Raw genomic sequence first — 26,083 nt, 5'->3', positions numbered from 1 at the left:
AGGCTACTTAATCTCAGTGTGCCTTGTCAAATATCATAACAATAAAGTATAGCAATGCTATATTTGGTGTCAGGATGTTACAATTTTTTTTCCCTCAAAGCTATACCCAAGTAGAATTTGTAAAAGGAGATCTGGAAATCTACTGTATTTTAGAGAGAAACTAACGAGCTAGCAGTGGTCTTGTTAAATTGGACTACATAACCCTACGTAAATGGGAAAGTAAGTTTTTAATTACTTTGACAATGGAAATATCAAGCATATATTTTCATTTTAGGACTCTTGGACTCCTGACAAAAACTTTAACACGGTTTCTGTGTGAAGGTTTTTTTTTTTTTTTTTTTTTTTTTTTTTGGGCCTTCGGTGTCGATTGAGGGGGCCTTTTCTCCTAACAATATGGTTTCTATTACAAGACACCGCTTTGCTCCGGGGAGCCGTAGCTTGCGTTGAATTGCAAGACGCCATATTGTCTCAACTAATAGGACACCAAGTTGAAGGCGCAGTTTACAGGATAGCTTCACACGCTTGGTGTCCTCTAACAGATAGCCCCAAATATGACATATAAAATACTGCTTTCGAGGTAGAACAAACAGTGGGCCTGCATTTTGTCATTTGTCACGTTTACAACAAGATGGCATTTCATTTGACATGTATTGAACGTCCAATGTTGCATTTCATGCGACTTTAGTTCCGACGTGTCAGTAGCCTACCTGCTCTGAGAAGATTTTATGTATTTAAATGGAACGTGATACCCAACAAGGAAATGAGCAAGAACTTCTGCGCATATACACAGAATCTAGGCTATACCTGGTAAGTAGGAATGACATGATACTAAATGTTTACTTATTGTTTTATCAAAGACGGATTAATATTAATGTGTAAAAAGTACATTGTTAGAGGGCGATTCAAAAAAAAAAAATTCACTTCGCACGTGTATTTACATAACCAAATTTAGACATTTTTCCCATGCCAAACCCCGGAGACACCCTCGCACCCCAAACACTCTCTCTCTCTCTCTCTCTCTCTCTCTCTCTCTCTCTCTCTCTCATACACACATACCTAAACCCAACCTTCAGCAGTTTGAGACAGAGCATGAGTTTACTGTTCGATAGAAGAGGCAGATTTGTCTGCTAATGAATAACACAACATGGAAAGCCTTTTGATTTCAAATTCATAAATTATAATTTAATACCAAGAACAAATTTACAGCAGAATGCTTGTTTACAATAAGCTAACACAAACAAACAAGAATTGTTTTCAACTATAAACTTCCACACACACTCACGTATATCACTTGCAATTAATAATAATCAATAATAATAAAAAAGTATCTATACGTTATCAATACCCTGCAGTAATATATTTTATATATTTATATAAAAACATGGGTCAGTTTAAACTGTTCATAATTACAATCATGTATCATTCACTGGTCCATATGTGGCAGAGAACAGCCAGAAATAACTGTTCAATCAACTACACAATATGATCCCTTTTTATCCAATCACAACATGGTGTCTTGTGTGGTGAAAAAAAGCCTCAAAACAAGGACGAAATTGCAAGCTTTCACACATACACACACAAGGCATCTGTTACAGACCGAAAAGGAGCAGAACACCAAGTCAAAATAGCCACCCCTTTCCAAACAAGCTCACCCTGTTAAGTGTCAACCTATCGTCGAACATTTTTTCCCCCATTTTTTTTTTTGTCTTTTTTAAATACAAGGGCTAGTGTACTGAATGCACAGATTATATCTATACAGTCAAAAACATTTACATTTATATATATATATATCAAAGGTAAAATAGGTTAGCGACCTGTGGCCATGCATTCACAGTCTAAATACATGAAAAAGAAAGGAAGAAAAAAAAAACATTTGTCTTAATATGTATGTACATTACAAACAGAACTTTCAGTGCTACTAGCTAAGTCTGTCACTCATTTGAAGACATTTGTATTACCGAAAAAAAAAAATTGGCAACCACAGTTTTATTCTTAATCACATATACGTTGTATAAAGGAAAAGTCCTTGAAATGAATTGACCTATATTTACAAGAATACTGCCTCTACTTGTATTTTTTTCCCTCAAGTGAAATGAACAATTATAAGACTTACTTTGTAAATTCTAAGCGTGTTCCCCATTGTGTATAGACTTCAGTAACCGTTAATAACACATTTGCGCTGTACAGGCACTTTAATGCTTTAAGTGTTGAGGGACATTTATAGGGACGTCTTATTAATACTGCTGCTTTATCATTAAAAGAATGATGACCCATCATTTCCCCCACGTTCAAAATACAGTTTACTGTGGCAAAACACTTGAGCGAGAATTCGCATGGGCGCAACTTAAGGTGGGTTCCGGTAATACATCTGAAAATATTAAGTGGGGGTCTCCTTAACTGTAAAATCAAACACGTTGTTCTACTATTTGCATTACAACCTGACGACCATTCCCGAACCCAAATATATATATATTTAAAAAAAAATGGAGGCAGGTCGTAACTCTCAACCAAATACAAGGAGATTTTGCAAATACTTTTGTGGCTGATAGTTTTTGCAGAGTGGAGTATTGCTCCTGCATCCATTTTGGAGGATGATGATTTATGGTGTCTATATCAGTTAAAAGAATAGTGTACGACACTGGAACGTTACTAGTGCTCTGGTATTTTGTGTATGTAAATTTGAGTTGATCAAGAAAATAACCCATTCTCTTGTTCATTAAGGGACATCAATGGAGTAAGTGCGCTTGCAGCATTAAGCATAGCCTATATTGCTGTGGATTTAGTTTTAATTCTCGAATTCTCGAAGAACGTCTTTACATTACTGAACTGTTTTAGAAGAAGTCATGGTTATATATATAAAAAATAAAATAAAAACAACAACAACAACTGCATACTACAGCATCACATATAGGCCGGTTTGGAACCAGAAAGGAGGAACAAAAATTACAAAAACAGCTATAGATACATGGATACAGGACAATAAACAATTTGGGAAAAAAAATATAATAACTTTTTTTCTTTTCTTCTTAATCTTTCCAAATTGTCGCTTAAATGCACTTTATAGTTTTGCTGTCCCAGAAACGATTATGAAAATCCTTAAATTATTTTTCTCTTGCGTTTTTCCCTTTTGTATTAATTTTAGAGGGTTATTTATTTCTTCGTTCTTGCATTAATTACATAAAAAAATTAACAAACAAAAAACATTAAAACAAACTGTTCAGAATGACACTGGGAGCAATCTCTGGATTTCGAGGCTTCACTGAATGTCTCAATTTTAAAATTCACAGTCATTGTATGAAAGTCTTTCTTCGTGAAAGTAAACTCGTGTAACAGCCGTTTCCTTCTACAAAAGAAGCGCTAACTATTGTAGTCACAGCCCCTTTGATCATTCCTTCTGCCTACTGAATCGACATGTAAGGCCAGTTAAAACTGCTCCCCGACAGCAACATATCCCTGATGAGGGTTTCAATTGGGGTTTTACCTACCAATCGGACGAAAAATAATTGCTCTATGACCGAAGACGAGACTGTACGGAGAGAGGGCAAGCGCAGTAATAACTTCCCAAATCGAGTTGGCTGGTTGGGATACTGGCTCCGAACGTACTCCTCCAGAGCGCACTGGGACTTCTCTTGCAAACTTTCCACATGGGCCACATCTGACAGGCCACATGCATCTAAAAGGAATGGAGAGATAATCAAATGTTTATTACATCAGCTCTACACCTGGACAATCAATTTACAAAACAACAAAGCACACTACAGTAACACATACTATGTCAATGCACATTGCTATCACGTCAGTAGGCTATATACACATTGTACATCACAATATCCTATAGCATGTAGCCTAACTAACGCAATGCACAAAACATCTTCTGCGCCATACGAGTTAACTTTAGCTATTACGTTCAAATGCATAGGCGATACATAAATCGTTTCTACGCTGCAGTTCTGCTGGTACGTATTTTATAAAAGAGGTAATTGCGTTAACATTCAAGCGTATGTGTTGTTCTAAACATTTTGAATTGTTACCCAAGTTATCCCCATAAAAAGGAGAATTTAGCAGCATGTGTGTCATACTATTATGGCAAAAAGATAAACAGAAGGACAATATATATATACAAAGATAATATTCAAGCGTACTATACTGTATCGGTGTTATTATTATTATTATCATTATTATTATTATTATTATTATTATTATTATTATTATTATTATTATTATTATTATTATTATTTTTAAAACATTTATAGAACCAACAGACCCTTTAATCCTAAACTCTTAAACCATATTGAAAGCCGTTTTTTAAATATCGACAGCATACTCGAAGTGCAAAATATTCACAAGAGGTGGTATAAGATTTTAAATCAATAAGGTGATCGCAAAATGCTGCCCTACATGACATGAACTTCTAAAGGAGTAATGTTAACAACCGTTCCATTAATGTGTCTTCTTTAGAGTTTTGATTAATTTGAATGTTATTGTTGTATAGGAAGCATTATCTGTAAAGTAAGCAATACTGAATATTTGCATTCTGGGGCAATCTTTATTGTGCAACTGGTAGGCTTTTCCAGTCATACACCAAGAGAATATATTCGCCATGAAGTTTTAAATCTGTAAAACTTTTTCGCTTTAGCTCTGTGATACACAAATAAAGAAAGGAAGTCAGGGTCATGACCCAGTTCTGGAACGAGTCCAGAATGTGTCTTGGATCTCTAGATCCTCCTAACAAAACAAGGAAGAACTGTGAGCTTTTAACAACGCACAAAATGCCTTGTCGCCCGCCACAATAAAGAACAATTAAACAAAACTAGCCACTAGTGTTTATCGCAATGTGAAAATATTTATCAATTTAAACTATCGGCTCCAGTATAAAGCTGGGCTGTGATGTGTGTAAACGGAGCATTAGGCCTTTCTTCCCTTTCAGCCTCACCCCCTCCCTTCCAGCATGACATCCTTAATATCTGTCATTGCAAATAAATACAAATAATGAATTGCCCTTCAAGATCGTATTATATTTATGGATTGTGAAACTACAACGGATATGAATAAAACTATACAGTTTAGAGTTTGTTAGTCGATAGTGATAATTTTCTCACATTATTTGAATTTACATTATTATTATTATTATATAGCCTACATAAAAAATGACTATAGCTTATAGGCACTATAGGGAAACTTATCTTTCCATTATTATGAATGCGTATAAATTATAGTTTTTATTTATTGCTGGCTTTCACAAAATAATAATTGCATCACCACTTAATTTTTAAAGGAGCTTAAGTGTTAAAATAAATTCCTAAGCGTTAAATATAATTGCTGTAGGCTATTATATTACTGACGACACGTCGAAGACTTAAAAAAATATTAGTTAGAAGAAGTAATTTTCCTAAGTTTACTTATTCATTTAAATTATTATTGGAGAGCACTTGGGTGGCTGTTACGAAGCGTGTGTTTTAATAACGTTTACAGATAAATATGCTAAAATTAGCACTCATACCGTTTTCTAGATTTTATTCAAATAATCCACGTTTCTTTACTTTACAAACACACTGAAATATAAACTAGATGTTATGAAAATAAAAACTTACCTGAAGTGAATAAAACGATGGCCTTTAAACAGCTGTATTCAGCAGAGTCAACGTGCAAAGCTTTGAGCTTTTCTACTTGTTCTTGGAAGATCCTAATGTGGTCCATAAAGGCGACCACTCTGTCCGCAGACATGGGGGAGGCATGGAGCCCAGCCGCCGCCAGAAGTGGAGCCACATGGAGGGGCATGGAGCATTGAGCAGCGTTGAGCACAAACAACTCACTCCAGGTCAACCTCAAAAGGGCAACCTGGTCGGTAATTTGGAGGTCTGGGAAGAAGGGAATATTCCTGGCCCACTCTACCGCACTAAACAGCATCCTGGCTGCCAGTTCACAAATGTTCTCGATGCCCATGATGTTGTTGGGCTGCATGCATTGACTGCCATACCGAGAAGTTGGGTAGGGCTCCGCTCGTAGTAGTAGAGAGATATATCCGGATAAGTAGGAATGGCAGTGCAGTGGGTCCCCATTTGTCAAGGCGAACTGACCATGGTGTGGCTGTGTAGGTGGCATCCGTCCCCTTTGCACTGCTGCAGTAAAAAGAGAAACTGTAGATATTGATGCTTGAATTCTACAACAACAAAATATAGCATGACCTTGTTTCTACTTCAAATGGTGTGTTGTTAACACACAAATTGTTTAGAGAACTACACCAATTGTATTAATGCAATCCATTATTATGAAACGTGCAGAACTTTTAAACTTGTAAAGTGGCCTCCATGATTAAGTGAAATAATAACAATAATAAAATAAACTAGGTTAACGATATGCTCACAATAATGCTCTGCAACGTGCACTGCATAGGCTACACAGAAAATAATTATAGTAAAATCCTATGTTTTACGTAACATAAAAATAGATATTGGCAAATGTTTAAATTTAAGTGTACTTGTCAGATAATTTGTTTTAACGTTTCACAGCAGACAACATGAGTCCAGTGAATACATGCACAAAGAAAGACATGAATGCTAACCCTTAACCTATTTAGCTAGCGACAGAATCAGTTCTGCTGTCTATTGAGAACATGCGAGCAAACTGGGAGTCTGGCGGAACGTTTATTTAAATAAATGCTATCAAAAGCGCAACAGTGATTATTATTTACTTTTATATCGGAGAGGATCAATGTAGATTGCGGTCGAACTGGAGACCCTAGCCTAGTGTGTGTGTGTGTGTGTGTGTGTGTGTGTGATTTTGACGCTGCCTCTCCATACTCCCTCGCCATAACCGCACGGCATATCTGCAGTGATATTATTAAAAATCAACAAGAACCCCCCTGTTTTCGTCGCCGAATAAAAGTGGTGATCTGTTTAACGTTGCGAACATGTACAATGCGAAATATTCGTTTGAGAGAGGGTGCTCTTTATTCGAGCATTACGGGCGCCGTGATAACGCTCAGTCTCGAGCGCTATAGGCGGTTCCTTCGCGTGCTGTGGTCGGGCAGACCGAGAGAGAAGAGTCGGGGACAAAACACAGGGGGACGTAGCATGCATGGTTCAATCAGGCTAAACACAAAAGACAAAGACAGCAGTAAAACAACAAAAATCCCAATACCTTCCCGTCTCATGCCAACTTTGAGGCATTTTTTGAGGCGGCAGTACTGACACTGATTGCGATGGTGCTGGTCAATGGGACAATTCCTGTTGGCACGGCATGTGTAAGTGAGGTTCCTTCGTACGCTCCGTTTGAAAAAGCTTTTACACCCCTCGCAAGTGAACTGGCCATAGTGTTTGCCGCTGGATTTGTCCCCGCAAACCACGCACTCTATGTGCTGTGGTTGCTGCTTTTCCGACTGACTCGTCGTCTGATTCGTCGGGGTGGACTGTGTGTTGTTGTTCGGGGGTCCTTGAACGGGTGTCTGAGGGGTTGGAGGGGCAACCTGAGAGGCCGTCAGACCCAGCTGGCCTGGTTGAGGGGTTGGAAGGGATAGTCCTCCTTGGGCTTGCGATGAGAGGGTGCCCTGGGTCTCGGCCACATCGTCCTGGGAGCCTCTCCACACTACCATTGCCATTTCTATCAGTCAACGTTAAAAAACTTTTTGTTCCCCGTTTTTGGTCTCGGAATGCTTTGTTTCAAAAAATAATAACGCAGCAAGGCGCCTTTATCACTTAGGAAGAAGGTAAGATAAATAATTCAGGATCGGCGCGGTGGGTTAGAGTCTGAATGTCCGTTCAAAGTTGCGCACCGACGACAAACAGTAGCTAGTCTATTTCTTGACTGAAATAGCGTTACCTGGCATGTGGCTAAAACTGAAGCAAAGACAAGCCGAATAGCAGCCTTGCTCTTAGAGGCCAAGTCCAGGGGCACTTGCAGTCATCCATCCAGTAAACCCATCAAGGAAAAAATGGGAAATTAAACACGGCGGAAGAAGATATGAACAGAGCAGGACAGAGAACTTCGCGTGTGTAGCGATGATCGGACGCGCAAACACGCAGCTTTCAAAGACAGTCTACTTGCGACACGCGAGAAGTTCCAGCGTAAAGTCTTGAAGAAAACCAACTGGCAAAAAATATTGCCGCTTCTTCCTTTTCTTCAGATGAGGTAGCGCTTGCAGCCGCGCGCAGTTGCAGCCTGTGCTCGAGTCAAATATGAAGTCAACTCTCCGGCAAGCAGGACTGATAATAAAACAAAAAGATCACAACCTATAGAACCTCCTTCGTGCGCATAAAAATAATAAGAGAGAGAACAGAGAATCAAAGTGATCAAATATGTTAAAAAGGGGGAGGTTAGGAAGTGACTGCGATTTGCAGGCGCTGGGCTGGCAGAATGCTTTCTCTCTGATCAGCTCACTGAGCTCTCTATATAGTGAACTTTGACACGACTGCCGCAACTTAGCACACGTTACCATGGAGATGAGTTGCCATATATGGAAAGTGACTGTGTTTGACTGGTCAGAGCTCACGGACCTCCCCCTGAACCCCATTGGCTAGTCGGCACTTGTGCTACTTGGTTCTTTGCCAAAGCCAGGAAAAAGGGCCGAGGAGCCTCTTGGTCCTAAAGAGAGTAGGACACAATTCGATGGAAAAATGATCGCAATATGCTACATGTGTTCATTATTTTTTTCTGTATTTGAAATAAAATCCATGATTGCCATATCTTTTAAACGTCACATACGTCCGGGGCTTTTCAAAAATCAATATTACGCAAATTTATAGCTATACTATATATGTTATAATTTTTTTTTAAATAATATGACCACAAAAATACTCTCCGTTATAATGATATTTCTGTCATTTAGATTTTGGATTTTCCAATTTGTTTTATAGGCATTGCATACCTTTTTGTTACATTTATACAGACTGGCCGCAACGTGTATGATTTGGTCACTTTCATTAATCCATTTATCCGCATTAACGCCTCGTTATAAATCATGAAACTGGCTATCATCTATCAAGTCAATAACGCACTGACAAATACATTTAAAACGGAGATCGTTCACGAGGCAACATGCAATTTACGCGAGAGGCTATTGTTGTAAAGTTCGAGGTGCCTACTTACACTATTATATGTCAAAGATGTATGCGAAACTCTACTTTGTCAGCAATAATGAAAAAAGAAATACTACTAAATAGAAAAAAAATGAATCAACAAGAGTCAGAGTGTGTTCAAACTATATGTGAATATTAGGCTAAAGTTGTTTAATTTGAGCAGAACATGAATACGTTGCATCTAATTTTATATAGCCTACCAATCCAATAAATGTGTCAAAATAAACTTATTATATTGGCGTATTACGTATAAATTTAAGTCGAATGACTTTATCTTCAAAAGCCAAAAAAGATATCTGATGATCACTGATGTTTATACCGCTATCTAGCTACACATTTTACTGTCTTGCTTAGGAAATCAGCACCAATTGCCATTTGCTGTTGTGTGTCCTATATGTTCTTTCGCATTGATGCATTGACGCATTGATGCATTGATGAATATTAGCCATATATATATGTTGTGTGTCCTATATGTTCTTTCGCATTGATGCATTGACGCATTGACGCATTGATGAATATTAGTCACATATATATATACACACACACACACACACACACACACACATATAAACTGCATTCCCAGTGTTCTCATATAACAAAAGATAATTTTAGGGTTATTGAGCTTTTAGGGCCTTGGCATGCTACAGATTGGCTATATTATTCATTGAGGTTAATACAATATTCCACAATTCCTCGAATGGACCAGTGTTTTTTTTGTTTTGTTTTTTTTTTAAAAATTTAAGAGAGAAAAAAATATTGAAAATCCCCGAAACAATCAAAAATCATGCAAACATAAGATGAATGATGCTCATTGAGAAAGTAGAAGTCTGATGCTTATTGCCATGGATGTTCGCTGGAAGCCCCGGGGTGGTCAAATGAGGTGTCTCCCTTTTCGCTCCTCGGGTTATAAGTCAGAGCACTTTTTTTTTTAAAGCTCGCTTGTTGAAGTCTACTTTCTGTATCACCAGGGGTTGTCGGAGCTGGGTCCACTGAAAAACGTACAGTGCTAAATCACAGCATATGCTGCCTCAGAGGAAAAACGCAGAAGAATGGATGTACAACAGTATATGGGCGCCCCCTAGCGTTCGGATTATTTCTCCTTGATATCGCTCTTTAAGGTGGAAGAGCCATCTTAAATGGAAACTACATCGGTCGCTCGCCTCTCACATACACCAAAGCAACATGCGCCTATTTTAATCTGATTAATGCTTTTGAGATTTCCTTCTAATTGATTTGGACGTTGCAGAGATGCGCTTGTAGGTCTCTTCCACACATTTTCTCCACAGTGTTGTTCACGCACGGGAGTAGCTTTTGCAGCGTTTCGGTATATTTTGGTCAGCTTATTGAAACAATCAAAAGTGAGCACCGTACCTCATCTCTGACCATTCAAAAGCCTGTATGTGAACAAGACAGGCGACAGCGATGCCGCAGAAGTAAATAAGCGTGCCGATGAAAAGTGGATTTTACCCAAGATCAAGGTAAGTGTTAATATTTTCACACTTTAACTTGTGAAGACACTGATTTGTTTCTTTCTTTTTAAAAGCAATAATACGACTATTAAAGGCGCACAGAGAGACATGCATGCAATTACAACATCACTTCTTAAATATCAGCAAAATTATTGACAGAGACCAACAAGAAAGAAAGGGAAAAAAATGTGTTCATGATGCGATGAGTAGGCTATAATGAATGGACAAATTGTTCTGCTAAAGGAAGCGTTCGCTGGATACAATGTTCATTTTTAAATAATTTTAATCAAAATTGTGAATGGATTCACAACACAAAAAAAATAATAAGGTTCACTTAAACATACATATTCCAAATAATATGTACATGCTAAGTGAGGTTTGATTCTCAATAATTATAGCCCAAACATACCAAATGCATATGATGTTGATTCGTCTTCCCCGTGATGCATCGTCTCCTAAATATACTTAGTCTTCTCTTTCTGTGCGAATTAACCCTCTGTTTGGAAGTGGAACCAACGTTTCCTTATCCACTGACGGATTTATACACAAAAATGCGGCTCTCTGTTTATTTGAATGATTACTAAAACTTTAGGGAGGGAAAAAAAGACAAACCGACAAGCAAAATCGGTCGAACTTTTCTGCGACGCTTAAATCACATGTTCATATTTAGTGCATATCCTAATAGAAGGACAGTCGTGTTGATGACTTTGAAGATGGAGATTTTTAGTTTTTGTTAAAAAAAAGAAAGAAAAAAAAGAACAGAAGATTCTCCTGTGCGTCTTTTTCTTTTCCACAGAAGGTAAAAAGCCTCCTCAGTGCAGCTGCTTTGTGTGGGCTGTGTGACTGGGGGAAGGAGGGAGGGAGGGGTGAAGTCAGGAGAGACACCTGTCTGTTTATGTGCAAACTAGTAACAGTGATATGCCTTTGTCGCTTTTTCAATGGTTAAGTCCAAAGCGAGGACTTCATGAATTAATGAATTAAGATAGGATAATTGAAGCAATAAACCTTTACCGTGCAAATATTGTTTTAATATGTCATTAAGTTCATGAACAGACACAATCATAAATGTACAAGAATGGATATAAGAACACCCCATCAATAAGAGTATGATAGCCTAAGCTTGCTCAGAATAAAACAAAGCTAACAGCACTTCAGGAAGCACTACTGCATGCAGTCGTCAGACGTCTATAAGCTACAGCCTATTGCATTCACTGGTGACGTCAAATTGCCGTATAGCCTAACAGACAATTATAGCAGAAGTAAAGTAATTCAGTCAATGCCTTTTAAGAGTTGTGTACACAGGGCGATTTCATTGTCTGTTCTGGTGCGCCCAACTATAGCTATAAGGAGAGTCAAGTTTCAGGACTAAGTAGCAAATAAATATAAACGAGCTGAATGGAATGCCATGCATATTCAACCATTCAACAGGCATTCAAGGAATAAATAAATAAATAAATAAACAAACAAACGCCTATATTCATATCCTTTAAACAATTTTTTTAAAATCCCGTTTCCAACATAAAGTCGTAAAGATATAATGAATATATATATATATATATATATATATATATATATATATATATATATATATAGAGAGAGAGAGAGAGAGAGAGAGAGAGAGAGAGAGAGAGAGAGAGAGAGAGAGAGCCTAGTCTTAATACAAAGGCCTCAAATGTGACTCCTTAAACAGGTAGGCTATAGCTAAATACAGGACGTATATTTCATTAAAATTTCAAAAACAAAGTTTTATCCATTAGGTAATTTGTGCCTCCTCTAAAAGATCACAAAATAAAAGCAAACGCCTCTAGCAACCGAGTAGAAATGAATCACTTCGCACTTAAAATAGCCTGTAATCGGTGGTTGTGCTGAAGGAACTTTGGACGAAAGCCGTTTTCAAGCAACTTGATGTTGATCAGTAAAGTGCAGGCCAAGTCGTCCTGGTACATTTATCATTGTAAAACGCACTTCACAAGAAAGAGTCCTCACACACAGAGCTCAGCAAGCGTCCACACACACAATAGCGCTCCCCCATCGGGAGCTCCATCGATTAGGACGAGAACTACACTAAATATTTACTGATCACACACAAATAGCAGGATCTTTAACGATTTTCCATGGCTGGGACGGGAAGAAAGGGGTAAATCACTTTATTATTGTTTGTAAAGTAAAGTACGCACGCTGGGGCACGAGTGTGTAAGATGTGACTCCTGCAAGAGCAGTTATACGTGAATAAATCGATAGACATTGAATAAGCAAAGCCCGATATCCAAAGCGCAACAAATCTCAGTCTTCAGCAGACTACATATAAAACTAGACTTTAAACCTTAAAAGAAACAGCTAAACTTTGATTAACTAATATATCACTTTTAATATCGAACATCAACTACATAGGCTACAAATAAAAATAAATAATAAATAGGTATATATATATATTTGTTTTTGTTTTTTTCACTGTACTCCCTCCAGCTTTTATGAACACTCACAGTGCATTTATTTTGCTCATATTAAGTCGTGGACATGACCGTAATTCTCAAAAGCGCAGGTTTGGGTGCAGGTGTCTATTGCGCTTTGATGGGTTGGAAGAGGAAAGTTCACCCTAATCTTATCGCTGCCTTCACCGTATCCTTCAAGCAAGAGATAGAGGGAATCTGACCCTCGGATCACTGATTAACCCTTACGGACCCAGTACGGAGCAAAGGTTAACCAGGCTAATCAACACGAGGAGACTGATTAGGGCGAATTAGAAGTCAGAAACACATACATATCTTTTATTTTTATTTTTTTTAATAGCACATTATTACTGAAAAATGTAACAAGAATGTACAATCGCATTTCACATATTCTAGGTTATTAGACTATATATGTAGCTAATTGGATGCATCATACAATGAAGGGCTGATGTATTTGGGCTTCAAGATGATCATATTACATAAGACGTAACATTGTAATAATACAGTTTTAACTATCATTATTATTATTATTATTAGGCTATTATTATTATCGCTGCTGAATGCTTTATATTTGCATGCTTGTGTTGGGTTGATCAGATCTGAGGTTTTCATTCTTGGTCTTGGGAAGCCACAGCACAGCACATTTTGTCTCTCTTATTTGAAGGATTGAAAACCACTGGTTCAGACGGTGTGGTTTAAAACGTGTCCAAACGAGCAAGTAATAGACCTGTCAGCTGCTGTGGTTAGCACATCTGTTGTCACGGTGAAGCATTTTCTGATATTTCGCAGTAATTAGCAATTACAATTCTCCTGGCCAGTACTGCAATAAATTTGCGTCCGCAAATTAGCCGTTTTTATTTATTTTACTAGATGTAAAGGGAGCATTATCGATTTATTTTCATACTGCTCACACTTTTAAACGTGTGCACATATATGCATTCATTGCTTTGAAATTTATAATCATATTTTAATAGCCTATTGGTATCTTAAATATCAGTATAAACAACACAAATATTTGTAATGCTATTAAACTTTTTATTTTAATTATATAAACTAATTAATTATATAAGCAACATCAGTTGAAAGCTTATTTAACCAACCTCACAAAGTCAGTAATAGAAAAAAGCTAACCTATCAACTTGCTGGCAGTCTAAAGTGTGCATGACAGATAACATGGAAGGTTTTCATAAACTACATATATTTCTAATATGTTGATGTTGTCTAAACTTTCACTTAAGCAAATACAGATTATTCCTGCTGGCACTATAGTTTATTGCTTAGTTCCACCTGTACATGTAATTGTACTACTAAAAAGGAAGAAAGAAACTTCAGTATGTTTAAAATCTGATTATTCTCAATACATTAATCCAACATAACACAGAAAAATTCTGAAGTATTTTCTCACGCAATCCTGCCGTTTTTATTGTTTGTCATTTAAATGGATCTAAAAAAAACTCCCCTTGACATATTCTTCCAACTCATTGAAGAAAATCTCATATCGGTTACGGGCAAATTGAATAGGATTATGGTTTTATTCTCTACAGAAGCCTGGCTCTGTGCCCAAATATGGTGTAATTTGTTCAGCATTACCTTCAGTCTTAAAACAACACCATTGCCCTGGGAATTTAGAAGACTTACTGCTTCTTCACAGGACAAGAAGTTCTCGCTATGTATTTCACACTTTAAAACAAGAATATAGACTAATTGTTTCCACAGTCCATGAAAAAAAAATGTTATGAAAGTAGCATACACCCATATAGCTTAGACTTCAAAATGTAACTGTGTGGGAAGTGTTTCAATGTCCTTTTCTTATAGCGTCGCAATAATACCAGACTGCAGCAGGACTGAAGGGATACTCATGACCTGTTACACAAAGTGCTGTAGCAGATTTAACTGTACTACAGAATCAAAGATATAGCAGAGATATAACGGAGGTATAGTGTAAAGCATCATATTGGACTGGTAAAGAGTCAACCAAATACACTTTTGGTGCAAAAAAATTATTTAAAACTACTTCTGTCATTAATCTGATATGATTCACCCGCAGTATGTGAAAAGGGATTATGCGAATTGTTTGCCATATGCAGTCAGATTAGAACAGGCAGCATACGATTATGAATGAAGATTTTGCAGTGATTATATTCTATTTGTATTCTGCAGTTAGCAAATGTGACATTAACAAATATTTAGTTCGTACTTTTTGTTGGTTCCTACTATACATATAGTAGTTTGTAAACAAGGACTGTATATCAAGATTAAGGCATTAATGGAATGCTCACAGATTCAGAGGGGATGCTGTAATTTATAATAGCAACAAAAAAAAAAAAAAAAAAAAAAAAAGGAAACCCAAAAACCATTAATATCATAGTTACATTTTACAAAAATAAATAAATAAATAAATAAATAAATCACACATACACAAATCCCAAAACAAAACAAAAATAAAATGAAATAATGATTTAATTGGCAATTAAATTTGCTTAAAAAATTTGATGCAAGTGTGTGTACAAGTATCTGTGTGATTGAATCATTCAATTGATGCAGTTTACCCTCTCCCTGGCTATTTCTATGTGCCCTAAGGGCCAATCTAAGAAGCCAGCAGAATCACGATAGATCACAGAGTCCGATTCTCCAATGATGGATAAAGTGTCAATTTAAACAGCAAAAGCTTAATTTGTTTAAATAATCTCTTCTTAGACTGAATGGTAAACTTTTTTTTTCCATTTCACATCAAGTCAAAAAAACACATCAAGTATTTAAAAAAAAAAAATCCTGATGCAAATAATACAGACTTGCATGCATGTTATTAGTATTGTTTATTTTATTTTCACATGTAGTCAAAATAGTTCATTTGTTACATATCCTTCACATACCCTAAATAAAAACAAATAAGATAACAGACAATATAGGTGTAAGAATAAAAGTGAGCTATAAGTGTTTTACTGTAATACAGGAAAAATAATAAGAATTTTGTTGCTATTGACAACTTAAACTATGATCAACTGTCTGAAACTATAGGTAGGATGCGACGTTCTGGCAGACTGGCTGTGCATTGTCTCAGACCTCTGCAGGACTGTGACGAGGGCAGAGGACACGGCCACTGTGGGAACCGAAGAATGCCGAGTGGCGACGTTGACATCAACACCAGATGCATGATGGGAGGAGGAACTTGCGACAAAGCAGGGAAGGTAGGTCTTAATGTATGCTTTTGAACCACTGGAGCAACTAACCTGTAATAGATTCTTTTATAGGCAAAAGGATCATTGGCTCAACTGACAACGGATTGCTTGAAGTCAGCTATGTACGTATCATAATTCCACATATACTGTTATGATGTATGATTAAAAAAATGCAACTGAACAAGAAGTAGCACTGTATTTCAAGACAAGAAAATCTTTTCTTGATGACAATAGAAATGTTTTATTATCAACTGTACAGTAATTTCTGCCAAATGCACAAGTAAATAAACATGGGTCCTTTATGCATATTGTTTGTTATTATTAAATATCTATCTATCTATCTATCTATCTATCTATCTATCTATCTATCTATCTATCTATCCCTCTGTCCGTCCGTCCGTCCGTCCATCCATCCATCCATACGTCCATCCGTCCGTCCATCATCATAGCTATTTTATGGGCAATTATGTAAAAAGCATGTCTTCAGCTACGAGGGATTTGTCCTCATGTCTTTCTTATGAAGTCTACAACATTCCGGTTTTAAATATAAAACTTTTGTGAACAATGTGAATTTGAAAATAACTAAATGTTAGTTATAGTACAGCTCTAAATCTTCATTTAATATGGAGCTGTAACTGACATTTTTATTGCAAAATGTACCATTCAAGTTTCCATTTCTTTAGCTGTTATGAACAACTCTAGAAAGATATTATTTTCCACATATACTCTTCTGCATTTACTATACTAGTCTGGATTTAATCACTGGCCACTAGACTAAACCCAAATTATTAGGGAATATAAATGTTTTCAAAAGTGATCAAAGAGCCAAAGCAGAAGAAAAGAGATGAGAAAGACAGAGTGTGTACTTGCTGTCTGTAATTGAAAGCAGCTTGTTTTCTAATGTGGACTACTGAGACGTAGGTAAAGGTTTTAAGTTTGCATGCGTGCTTGTACCTTACAGGCTTCAGAATATATTATGAGAAGTATTTAAAAAACAAACAGAAACTGGTTGCAAGAATAATGTCAATGACATCACAGATGATCTTGTAACTCACCTGATACAGATTACGCAAATTATTTAGATAATTAAGAAAAATAAAATAATTAAAGCTGCAAGCAGCAATGAACGGGCCCTCGCACCCGGGCTCACCGCCAGCGAGTAGCTTTAGTAAAAAGGTGAACGGTGAGAAATATGCATTTAAAGTCATGAATAAAATTGGAATATATCAAAGTATATTCCATATATGTGCCAATCATCCTGTTGCCAGCAGGTGGCGCTATCATTATAATGGAATATTGGCCTTCAGGTGTGTTCAGGCCAGGACTCTTATGGAACATGTGAAGTTCGGGGAAGATCGAACATTTTATGCCTGAGTTACAACAACTTCTCTTGCTGTGGCGAGACATTAAATTTTGTCATGGCGCCATAGACACGCCCTTTAAGAAAAACTCAAGATCTCCACAATTTAACATTGCACAGGCCTTTAGATTAGACTGACCACAAAAAAAGACATTAATGCCAAAACATTTCTAGGAGTAGTTTGTAGCAGCATAAAATATGTAACTTCCTGTTGCCAGCAGGTGGCGCTATGACTATAACTGAATATGGGCATGTAGATCTGTTAAGGGCAGAAGTCTTAACTAACATGTGAAGTTTGGGGCAGATTGGACATTGTATGTCTGAGTTACAGCAACTTCCTTTTTCATGGCGAAACATCGAAATTTGTCAGGCCGCCATGGACACGCCCTTTAACGAAACCTCAAGATCTTCGCAATTTAACATCGCAAAGGCCTTTAGATTACACTGACCAAGTTTGGTGTTGATCTGAATAAATCCCTAGGAGGAGTTTGTTAAAGTACAAATCCTGAAAATGGCAAAAACAACACCAATTTTGCAGAGAAAATTCTAAATAACTGACTTCCTGTTGGGATTCAGATTTCGTACCAAGAGACTTTTTGGTAGGTATTGGTGTGTTACATGTGTGTACCGATTTTTGTACATGTACGTGAAATGTAGCCCGAGGCGCACTCCGTTGAAAGTGTATAGGTGGCGCTATCGAGCCATTTTGCCATACCCGATGGAATATTGGCCTACAGATGTGTTCAGGCTAGGACTCTTATGACACATGTGAAGTTTGGGGAAGATCAGACATTTTATGCCTGAGTTATAACATGTTTTATTCCCATGGCTAAACATTGAACTTCGTCACGGCGCCATGGACATGCCTTTTAACGAAACTCAAGATCTTCACAACTTAACATCGCACAGGCCTTTAGATTAGACTGACCACAAAAAAGACACTGATGTCATAAAATTTCTAGGAGTAGTTTGTCGCAGTGTAAAATATGTCACTTCCTGTTGCCAATAGGTGGCGCTATGACTATAACTGAATATGGGCATATCAATCTGTTCAGGTCAGGAGTCTTATCAAACATGTGAAGTTTGGGGCAGATTGGACATTGTATGTCTGAGTTATAGCAACTTCATTTTTCATGGCGAATCATCAAAATTCGCCAGGCCGCCACGGACACGCCCTTCGACGAAAACTCAAGATCTTCGCAATTTAACATCGCAAAGGACTTAAGATTAGGCGTACCAAATTTGTTGTTTATCTGAATAAATCTGTAGGAGGAGTTTGTTAAAATACAACGCATGGAAATGACAAAAATTGCACAAAATTTGCTCATAATATTAAAAATAACCGACTTCCTGTTGGGTTTAGAATTTTGCTCCAAGAGTCTTTTTTGAAGGTATTGGTGTGTTACATGTGTGTGCCAATCTTCGTGCATGTACGTGAAACATAGCTGGAAGGCTGTTGATTTTTTTAGTATAGGTGGCGCTGTCGAGCCATTTTGCCACACCCTCTTCTGAATCCTATATCAGACGAAAATTTTCACCAGGTTTGATGCGTGTGCAAAGTTTCATGACTTTTTGAGCATGTTTAAGCCCTCAAAAATGCTATTCATTTTGGAGAAGCGGAAGAATAATAATAAGAAACAGAGCAGATACAATAGGGTCCTCACACCATCGGTGCTCAGGCCCTAATAATTTAACACAGACCAGTATTCACAGTTTTTAACAAAGAGCCATAAATTAGAATTTTGAATTCAACAAATGAAGCTATTTGCATACACAAACAAATAATGCTATGTATTTCAAATAGATAATACTGAGAAAATGATAATTAATCTACACTAAATACACACCTAAAAATGTTTTGTAAATAATTCAATAAAAATATAGATATAAGATATAATATAGATTATGGGACTACTTTTTAAAAGAAAGTATTACTTCAGTCATTCTACTTCAGAATTTCATATTAATTCAATGTGTTACTTGCTGCAATTATTAGTAAAATTTACTTTGATTTCAGAATTCTACACCATTCTTTTCAGTGCATTAAACACTCTGGCTGCTTAATCAGAAATCCTTTAACAAAATATTTTAGGCAATATACGTACATATTAAAAGCAAGAGAGAAGGGAGACAGGAAACAGAACTAGTTGGAAAAATTAACCAAACCACACACACTGGCAGCGGTACGGCAGAGAACACTCAGCACAAGATTTAATGAGTGCTGAGTTGTTGTGGTATTTGCAACGCGGCCAAAAAAGCTCAGCTATGTTCAGGAAGCATGTGAAGTGTCTGCAGTGAAAAAACGTTGTCAAACAAGATTTGGGATCAATTACCCAGACAGAGAGTGTAATGTTTATGCGAGCCCCCTGAAAGAAGCAGTGTCCACATAAACTTCAGCTTCAGGCCCTGAAGTGCTCATGTAACCTGCTCTTGAAGTTTTCTCTGAGGACGTTTGTTTTGTCACCTCCATTAAGAGCTGCTTGGTCCCAACAACATAGTACTACTCTGCTTCCTCTTGCCCTGAAGAAAGAGGTTTAAATTACTGGACACCATTGATATAGCTGACAAAAATAACATAAGATGTCCGTTTTCAGGTTTATTGACTGAAGTAAGATTATTAAGTTCTCAAGTTATTTAGTTTTAAGGCAAAATAAGGCTAACTTAATGTGATGGCTAATTATTAAACAATATCTTACAAAGTACAGTTGTAGTTCCTCCTGGCAGAGGACCAAATTTAACACTTAACTATCAGTGTTTTTATTCTGTGCAGTGGTTAGAGTTTCAACATGACCAAACTTGATCTAATGTGGCTATAGGGAGGGTGATGTTTTATATAACATTCAATAACCTATTAAAAATCAGGTGTTTTTCAGATGTCCTTTTAGATATTCTTAACACATAAGTACTAAATAATATAAACCACAGTCTTTTGATCTGGTTTAAAAGCTCCAGGTATGTGTGTACTTGCCTTTTAAAGCAACTATACATGTCGTTTAATGAATGGTAAGTAGTGCCTGAAGCAAGGTATGGAGAAGTGCAAAAAGACATAACGATATAAATATATCAGTCGGATTTCTGTATCCTCTCAAAACACAGCCAGATGTTCCTACCTTTTGAATTTTTTTTATATATTGAGGCTTCTTTCTAAAGAGACACCTTTCAACACATTTTCACCTATTGCACCATTTGAGGGAAGTCTTCCCAACAGAACTACAGAAAGAAAAGTCAGAGAGCTGTGGCCTCACTACGAGTCTCTGCCCATATGGTAAGTTGCAAACAAAAGCATCTGCATTCCATTCAGCAAGAGTAAGAGGTGTGAATGTCAGAGAGACAGGGCACTGGGTCAACGCTTACAACATGTCAAGGAAGCACTGGTGTATTACTGCATGGTTCAAATACTACGCTGTAGAATGTGTGTAAAAAAAACCTGTTTTTCACAGCTTGAAAACAAACTAAACATCCTGCTTTTGTTCTGCTAAAGTGCTTGACAGAAAGCATTATAACATTTATCCAGTCGCAATGTAACCCAAAGTTTCACAATAGTTATGCCTGTAGAATTTTATTTATAAACGCACAAGAAAATCAGGCATGATTTCCACATGATTCAATGTCAGACCACAGACAGCGATAGTGAGCTGTAAATCTTCACAAGGATAAATGATAGCTCTCCAGGCAACAGTTGAATGTTGTAGCACATAATGCAATATATTTTGCTTTGGTTTCAGAAAATTAAATCTGTGGTTCACCTCAAAGGACCTCGCAGCGTGGACTTCCTATACCAAGAGCAACTTTTATGGTTCCATGGGATTATTATGTCTTCTAAATGCCTCAATATACAATGGGACTACAGCATATAAAACATTTTTGGATACTACTTTAACAAAAGGGCAGACAGAATTTAGGGGTGCATTTGAAACATACTAAATAATACAATTATAATTCTAGGTTTATTGTGCTTGTTTGTCGTGCTGGAAAATTTGACAAAAACGTAAAAAGTCAATATGGCTATGATTTAATAATAATAATAATAATAATAATAATAATAATAATAATATTATTATTATTATTATTAATACATGGAAATACAAAAATGACTTAAAAACAAGATATAATATTACAATATTACTGTACTGGAATATTTAGCTGTAAATTAATAAAAATATATAATAATAATAACAACACTGGTTTAATCTGGTCGCTGGTAGGACACTGGCAGATAATGAGCTGCTCATGTGTATGAACACAGTGCCATGCTCCACTCGAAAAAAAAAAAACATTCAGCGCATATATTTATTGAATTAAATGGCAGCCTTTGTCGTTTGATAAGTGCACTAAGGAATATCGCGTTTTTTGGTTTATTTTGGATTAATTTTGCAGCCCTGCTGTGCAGTATGTCCTATAAAACATTTAAAAAAGTTATAACATATATACAAACAAACAAGTTACATACTGTGTATTGCCATACACCCAATTATTCTTGAATCTTAAAGGAATAGTTTATATAGGAATAGTTGGAGATGTAAAAGATATGTAAAAGGTTTAAATAATACAAATGAAGAACAATTTTGCCTTGGATTAATTAATTTAACAGTTGCTGATCATTTCAAGAAGTTTACAGTTACGAGACAGACAACTAAGATTGCAATGGCCAAAAGAGTTCATTTCCCTATTTAGAATGTTCTATGTAAAACCAGAGCCATGAGAAAAGCAGATAACTACAGGAATATTAAGTGAGTTTGAGGGAATTTAATCTCCTCTTGAACACCAGTAAAACGGCCACAGAGCTGTCACATCAAAGACTCCAACATATCTAACCCCACAAACAAGGTTCAAGCTTAGCAGATGCCTCAAAAAAAGGACCTATTGCACTGTCTAGCAACATCCCAAAATACGACGTGACCTTAATCTGCGCAATGCAGCTAGTGCATTGAATCAGCTGGACCATTACATCAAAGTCACCAAAGCTCATTAGACTGGAATGATCAGTTTAGACATTGCAGTCTGACCCAAAACACTCACTGATCGGCGGCACTCATTACTGCTCTTGGAAGTCCTAACACATCAGGTCATGCACCGGCTAATCTCTCCCTCAGCATGCCTGACGCTCCTATCTGGATCTGTGGACACCAGGGGACGCATGAAGAGGGCCAGATTACATACCTTTTGTGTAAATTGTACAGACACAAAAAATTATAATCCCTTACGCAATTTATGTCTGAAGCTTTTCCTGTTTCATTCTTTTTTGAGAGCATTGGATAAATGAGTATAGGGTGTCCGCTTGGCCCAGGTCAGTCTAGACTTTTCTTTATGAATGAAACATAAGCAGAGGAAACACTGCTGACATGGGTGCGGCTGTTACGCCATGTTTGAAAAACCAGGTTTGTCTTTTTTTTTCATTCCCATGTCATGCGTCATGCTACGAAGTGCTCAGATTCATACCATTCCTATATAACCTTTTCAGACAATTCTTGAACTTGCCAACCCTCTCTAACTACACATAAGCCTTGACTTGAATTACAGCTAGGGTCGATCCTAATGAAATTTTACTCTACATAATGAACACCTGGGAAGTCAGCAATCTCTCCAAAGGTAAACAGTGGAATGACCTTATTAGCTGGGTGTGTTTGCATTTTACATGAACAAGGTCTGTTTGTACTATGTCAGCTTCCTCTAATAATGAACTCAGGTGTCAGCGACTATATATAATATAATATATAATACAAGCTAGTTTTGCTATTGTATTCATGGCTAACATTCAATACCGTTATATTTAATATGAAGCAAGAAGACTCACACATGTATATCAAAAATCTAAAAGAATTATTAAAATACAGCCTATACAGCCCCTCTCATTGAATAAATGTGCAGACTCACACTTCACAAATGTGATAAAACAAGAGGCTGGTGCTAGCATATCTACAACACTATGTAACATTGGGCATTGACCTGCAAATGGAAAACATTGCATTGCATTCCATCACAGTGACTCTCTCACATGTAATTACTTCCACATTAGATCCCTCTCTGACTCCCTTTCATGAAAGCAGATCCCCTCTGACATCTCCAGGAATACAGCCATGTGTTAGCAATGCACTTATGTTACACTCACATTGCCACAGAATTCCGCTTCACTGCACGTCTCTTCAAAACAATTGTGCGCTGTACTGTCCCTTCCTTATGCCTGCGGAATTGATTTGAGGCGCAGAAGCTAAAGCTTCCACTGATGATAATTTCTCATCTTTCCTCTGTTTATAGGGGCCTGGAGGGTTCAGCAAAAGTGAGGAGGCTATATTACAACTATTAATGAGATAACAACAATTAGACCAAGTGGTTTCATAGTTAGGTTGAGGATGGGTTCCATTTAAATAAAATACCTTAACAGTATTGTTAGTGGTTAAAGTTAACGGTTCATCCAGGTGTATTCTTCAGCCGATGGGGGCATTTATCAATTGTCCATTAAAACAAAACAAAAAACACTCCGTGTTGTCTGATTCCAGAAACTACGACTCTTATGAGACAGTTTTTTTTTGGTGGGGGTACAGCACAACTAGTCTGATTCCCCAAAATGAGATGGCTCTTTTTAGTGAATCAAAACCATACAACGCAGCTAGTGTAGTCTGATAACTAAAGAAAAAACTTTTATGAGATGGCTTTTTTTAGTGAATCAAAGCATACAGCACAAAGTCTTATTCCTGAACGAATAACTGTAATGCATACATTAAAGTCTTGTTCATTAAAAGCATACAGCACATTACGTATTTTGTAAGTTGTCATTGATAAATACTGATTAATCAAATAAGTTAACCCCCCCCCCCCATGTCAGCACATCTGAGGCCAAGGCTTAGTAGTGAAACAAGCATAAGCTGGCAGTTAAATGGCAGTTCATTATTTAGACCAAAGTCAAACCAAATAAGGCTCTCGAACACTTTGGATTGCTCCAAATGCAAACAAGTGGAGACAGGTGTGAAGAGGCATAAAAAACAAAACAAACAAACAAAAAAAAAAAACAATAACTGATAAAAATCATGTTGCCCTATAAAAACAGATCATAACTTTTAATGTCTCCCTGCCTTGCATGAAAAAAGCTAAAGAAATTGAGGTAGGTGAGTCTCCTGCTGTGGCCAGGTACAGTGCCAAGACTCCAAGCTCGCTTTACCATTATTTCTATGAGGCATAAAAAAGTTCTTTATCACTTTGTCATGCTGGCACCGAGCTTGCTAATCTCACTCCTGTACCTTTATCTCATATGAGAGCCTGCTTTGTTTCTCGCGTCACCTCGCTTTGCATCATATCTGCGGTTCTGAGCTCGCCAGGGGTCTGGGTTTGTGGTGTTATACAGCACAATGCTTTGTGTACACCATAACGCCTTCCCCGTTCGACTCAAGGTGAAAATAACAGAACAAGCAGTCAACCCATTATCATAATATCAGTTTACATTCACAGGACACAAAACAGTGAGGGCCATTTCATCAAGCTAATTGTCTGCGTGTAAGAGGGAGCAAACTTTTTCTATCTCTCTGTTATGAAGCCTTTTTTCTTAATCACAAATAGAGCCCTTGTATCCCATAGGGACTTGCATTCTAATTTACAATTGAACCACAGAGCAAAGCTATCAATCTTTCCCAGACAGTTTTTCGTCTCCCCCATCCTCTTTTTTTTTTCTTCCCCACTATATAACTGTGTTGAAAGCGTTAATGGATCAAGAAACTGGATGGGATTGCTGAGTTTTTCCACAGAGCCACTCTCAGCAATGCCATGTTTGACAGAGGCAAACCACAAGAGTCAAGGCCTTGGCACTGTTAGCTATGAGCAAAGGCCAAACACTCTGGCCTTTATAAGCTCCTGGCAGCAAAAAGCCCTCGAGTGAAGGACCTCTGGAGCTTAAGAGATCATTCTCTGAACTTACATGTCATGCAGACTAACATTTTCTCCAGATATGGCAACCGGTGGTGAGTCCATGTTTAAATTTCATTTATTCAGTGTTGGCTTGTGCACCACGAAAAAGGTCACTTGTAGCCTTTCAAAGCCTTGGACATGACTGGCCCATCTCTCAATCACTAACACTCATATCAAAGTCCGGGAGAGAGTAAAAAGAGGGACTGGCCTGATCCTACATTCCTCCATGCTAAGTGTCACCCACTCAGAGACACACCCTGTCCGTCCCCCTTCCCTGTAATGATGAGTCTTGTCGTTAATGAGTTAATGCGAAAACTTTCAATGTCATCGGCTAAGATAAGAGGGAAGAAAGCCGTGCTTTGTACGCATAATGACAGACTCCCCAACTGCCCCCAAGATGTCACGGGTCAGCCATGTTAAGAATGTGTGCGCCCAATCATCTACTGATCCTTATCTGGCTGGCCTGCAGCTAACCAAGACATGGGCCCGATCAGGGGCGCTGATGAATGAACAATGGGGCCCGTGGATTGTTCTGCCATCCACATGACAGCTTCTATACCAACACATGATGACATAACCAATCAATATTTCAATTATCCAACAACTTATTGGGCCAGATGCATGCAAACACACATTATGAAACATAATTGGTGCT

At 37.4% G+C, this 26,083-nt stretch overlaps 1 protein-coding gene and 1 long non-coding RNA gene across 4 annotated transcripts; one reads left to right on the top strand and one right to left on the bottom strand.

Annotated features, from left to right (window-relative positions):
* Positions 1-1,154: 1,154 nt before the first annotated feature.
* On the bottom strand, positions 1,155-11,274 carry nr2f2 (nuclear receptor subfamily 2, group F, member 2). Of its 3 annotated transcripts, none has more exons than XM_059506413.1 (3): positions 10,953-11,274; positions 5,592-6,119; positions 1,155-3,673 (listed from the first exon to the last, which is right to left on the bottom strand). In XM_059506413.1, exons 1-3 carry the CDS (start codon positions 10,990-10,992, stop codon positions 3,399-3,401), a joined length of 843 nt encoding a protein of 280 aa, XP_059362396.1. In that variant the 5' UTR covers positions 10,993-11,274; the 3' UTR covers positions 1,155-3,398. The 3 variants fall into 3 exon arrangements, with proteins under 3 accessions (XP_059362396.1, XP_059362394.1, XP_059362395.1); XM_059506411.1 differs by lacking the exon at positions 10,953-11,274 and adding an exon at positions 7,141-8,391 and having other exon boundaries at positions 5,592-6,137; XM_059506412.1 differs by lacking the exon at positions 10,953-11,274 and adding an exon at positions 7,141-8,386.
* LOC132101448 (uncharacterized) lies at positions 9,746-16,474 on the top strand. The gene is made up of 2 exons (XR_009423176.1): positions 9,746-10,552; positions 16,012-16,474. It is a non-coding gene; the product is annotated as an uncharacterized LOC132101448 (long non-coding RNA).
* The last annotated feature ends 9,609 nt before the right edge of the window (positions 16,475-26,083 follow it).

Source organism: Carassius carassius, chromosome 23 (assembly GCF_963082965.1).
Source record: "Carassius carassius chromosome 23, fCarCar2.1, whole genome shotgun sequence".
In the NCBI taxonomy this organism is placed as follows: domain Eukaryota; kingdom Metazoa; phylum Chordata; class Actinopteri; order Cypriniformes; family Cyprinidae; genus Carassius; species Carassius carassius.
This window is presented reverse-complemented; position numbering and strand designations above follow the sequence as displayed.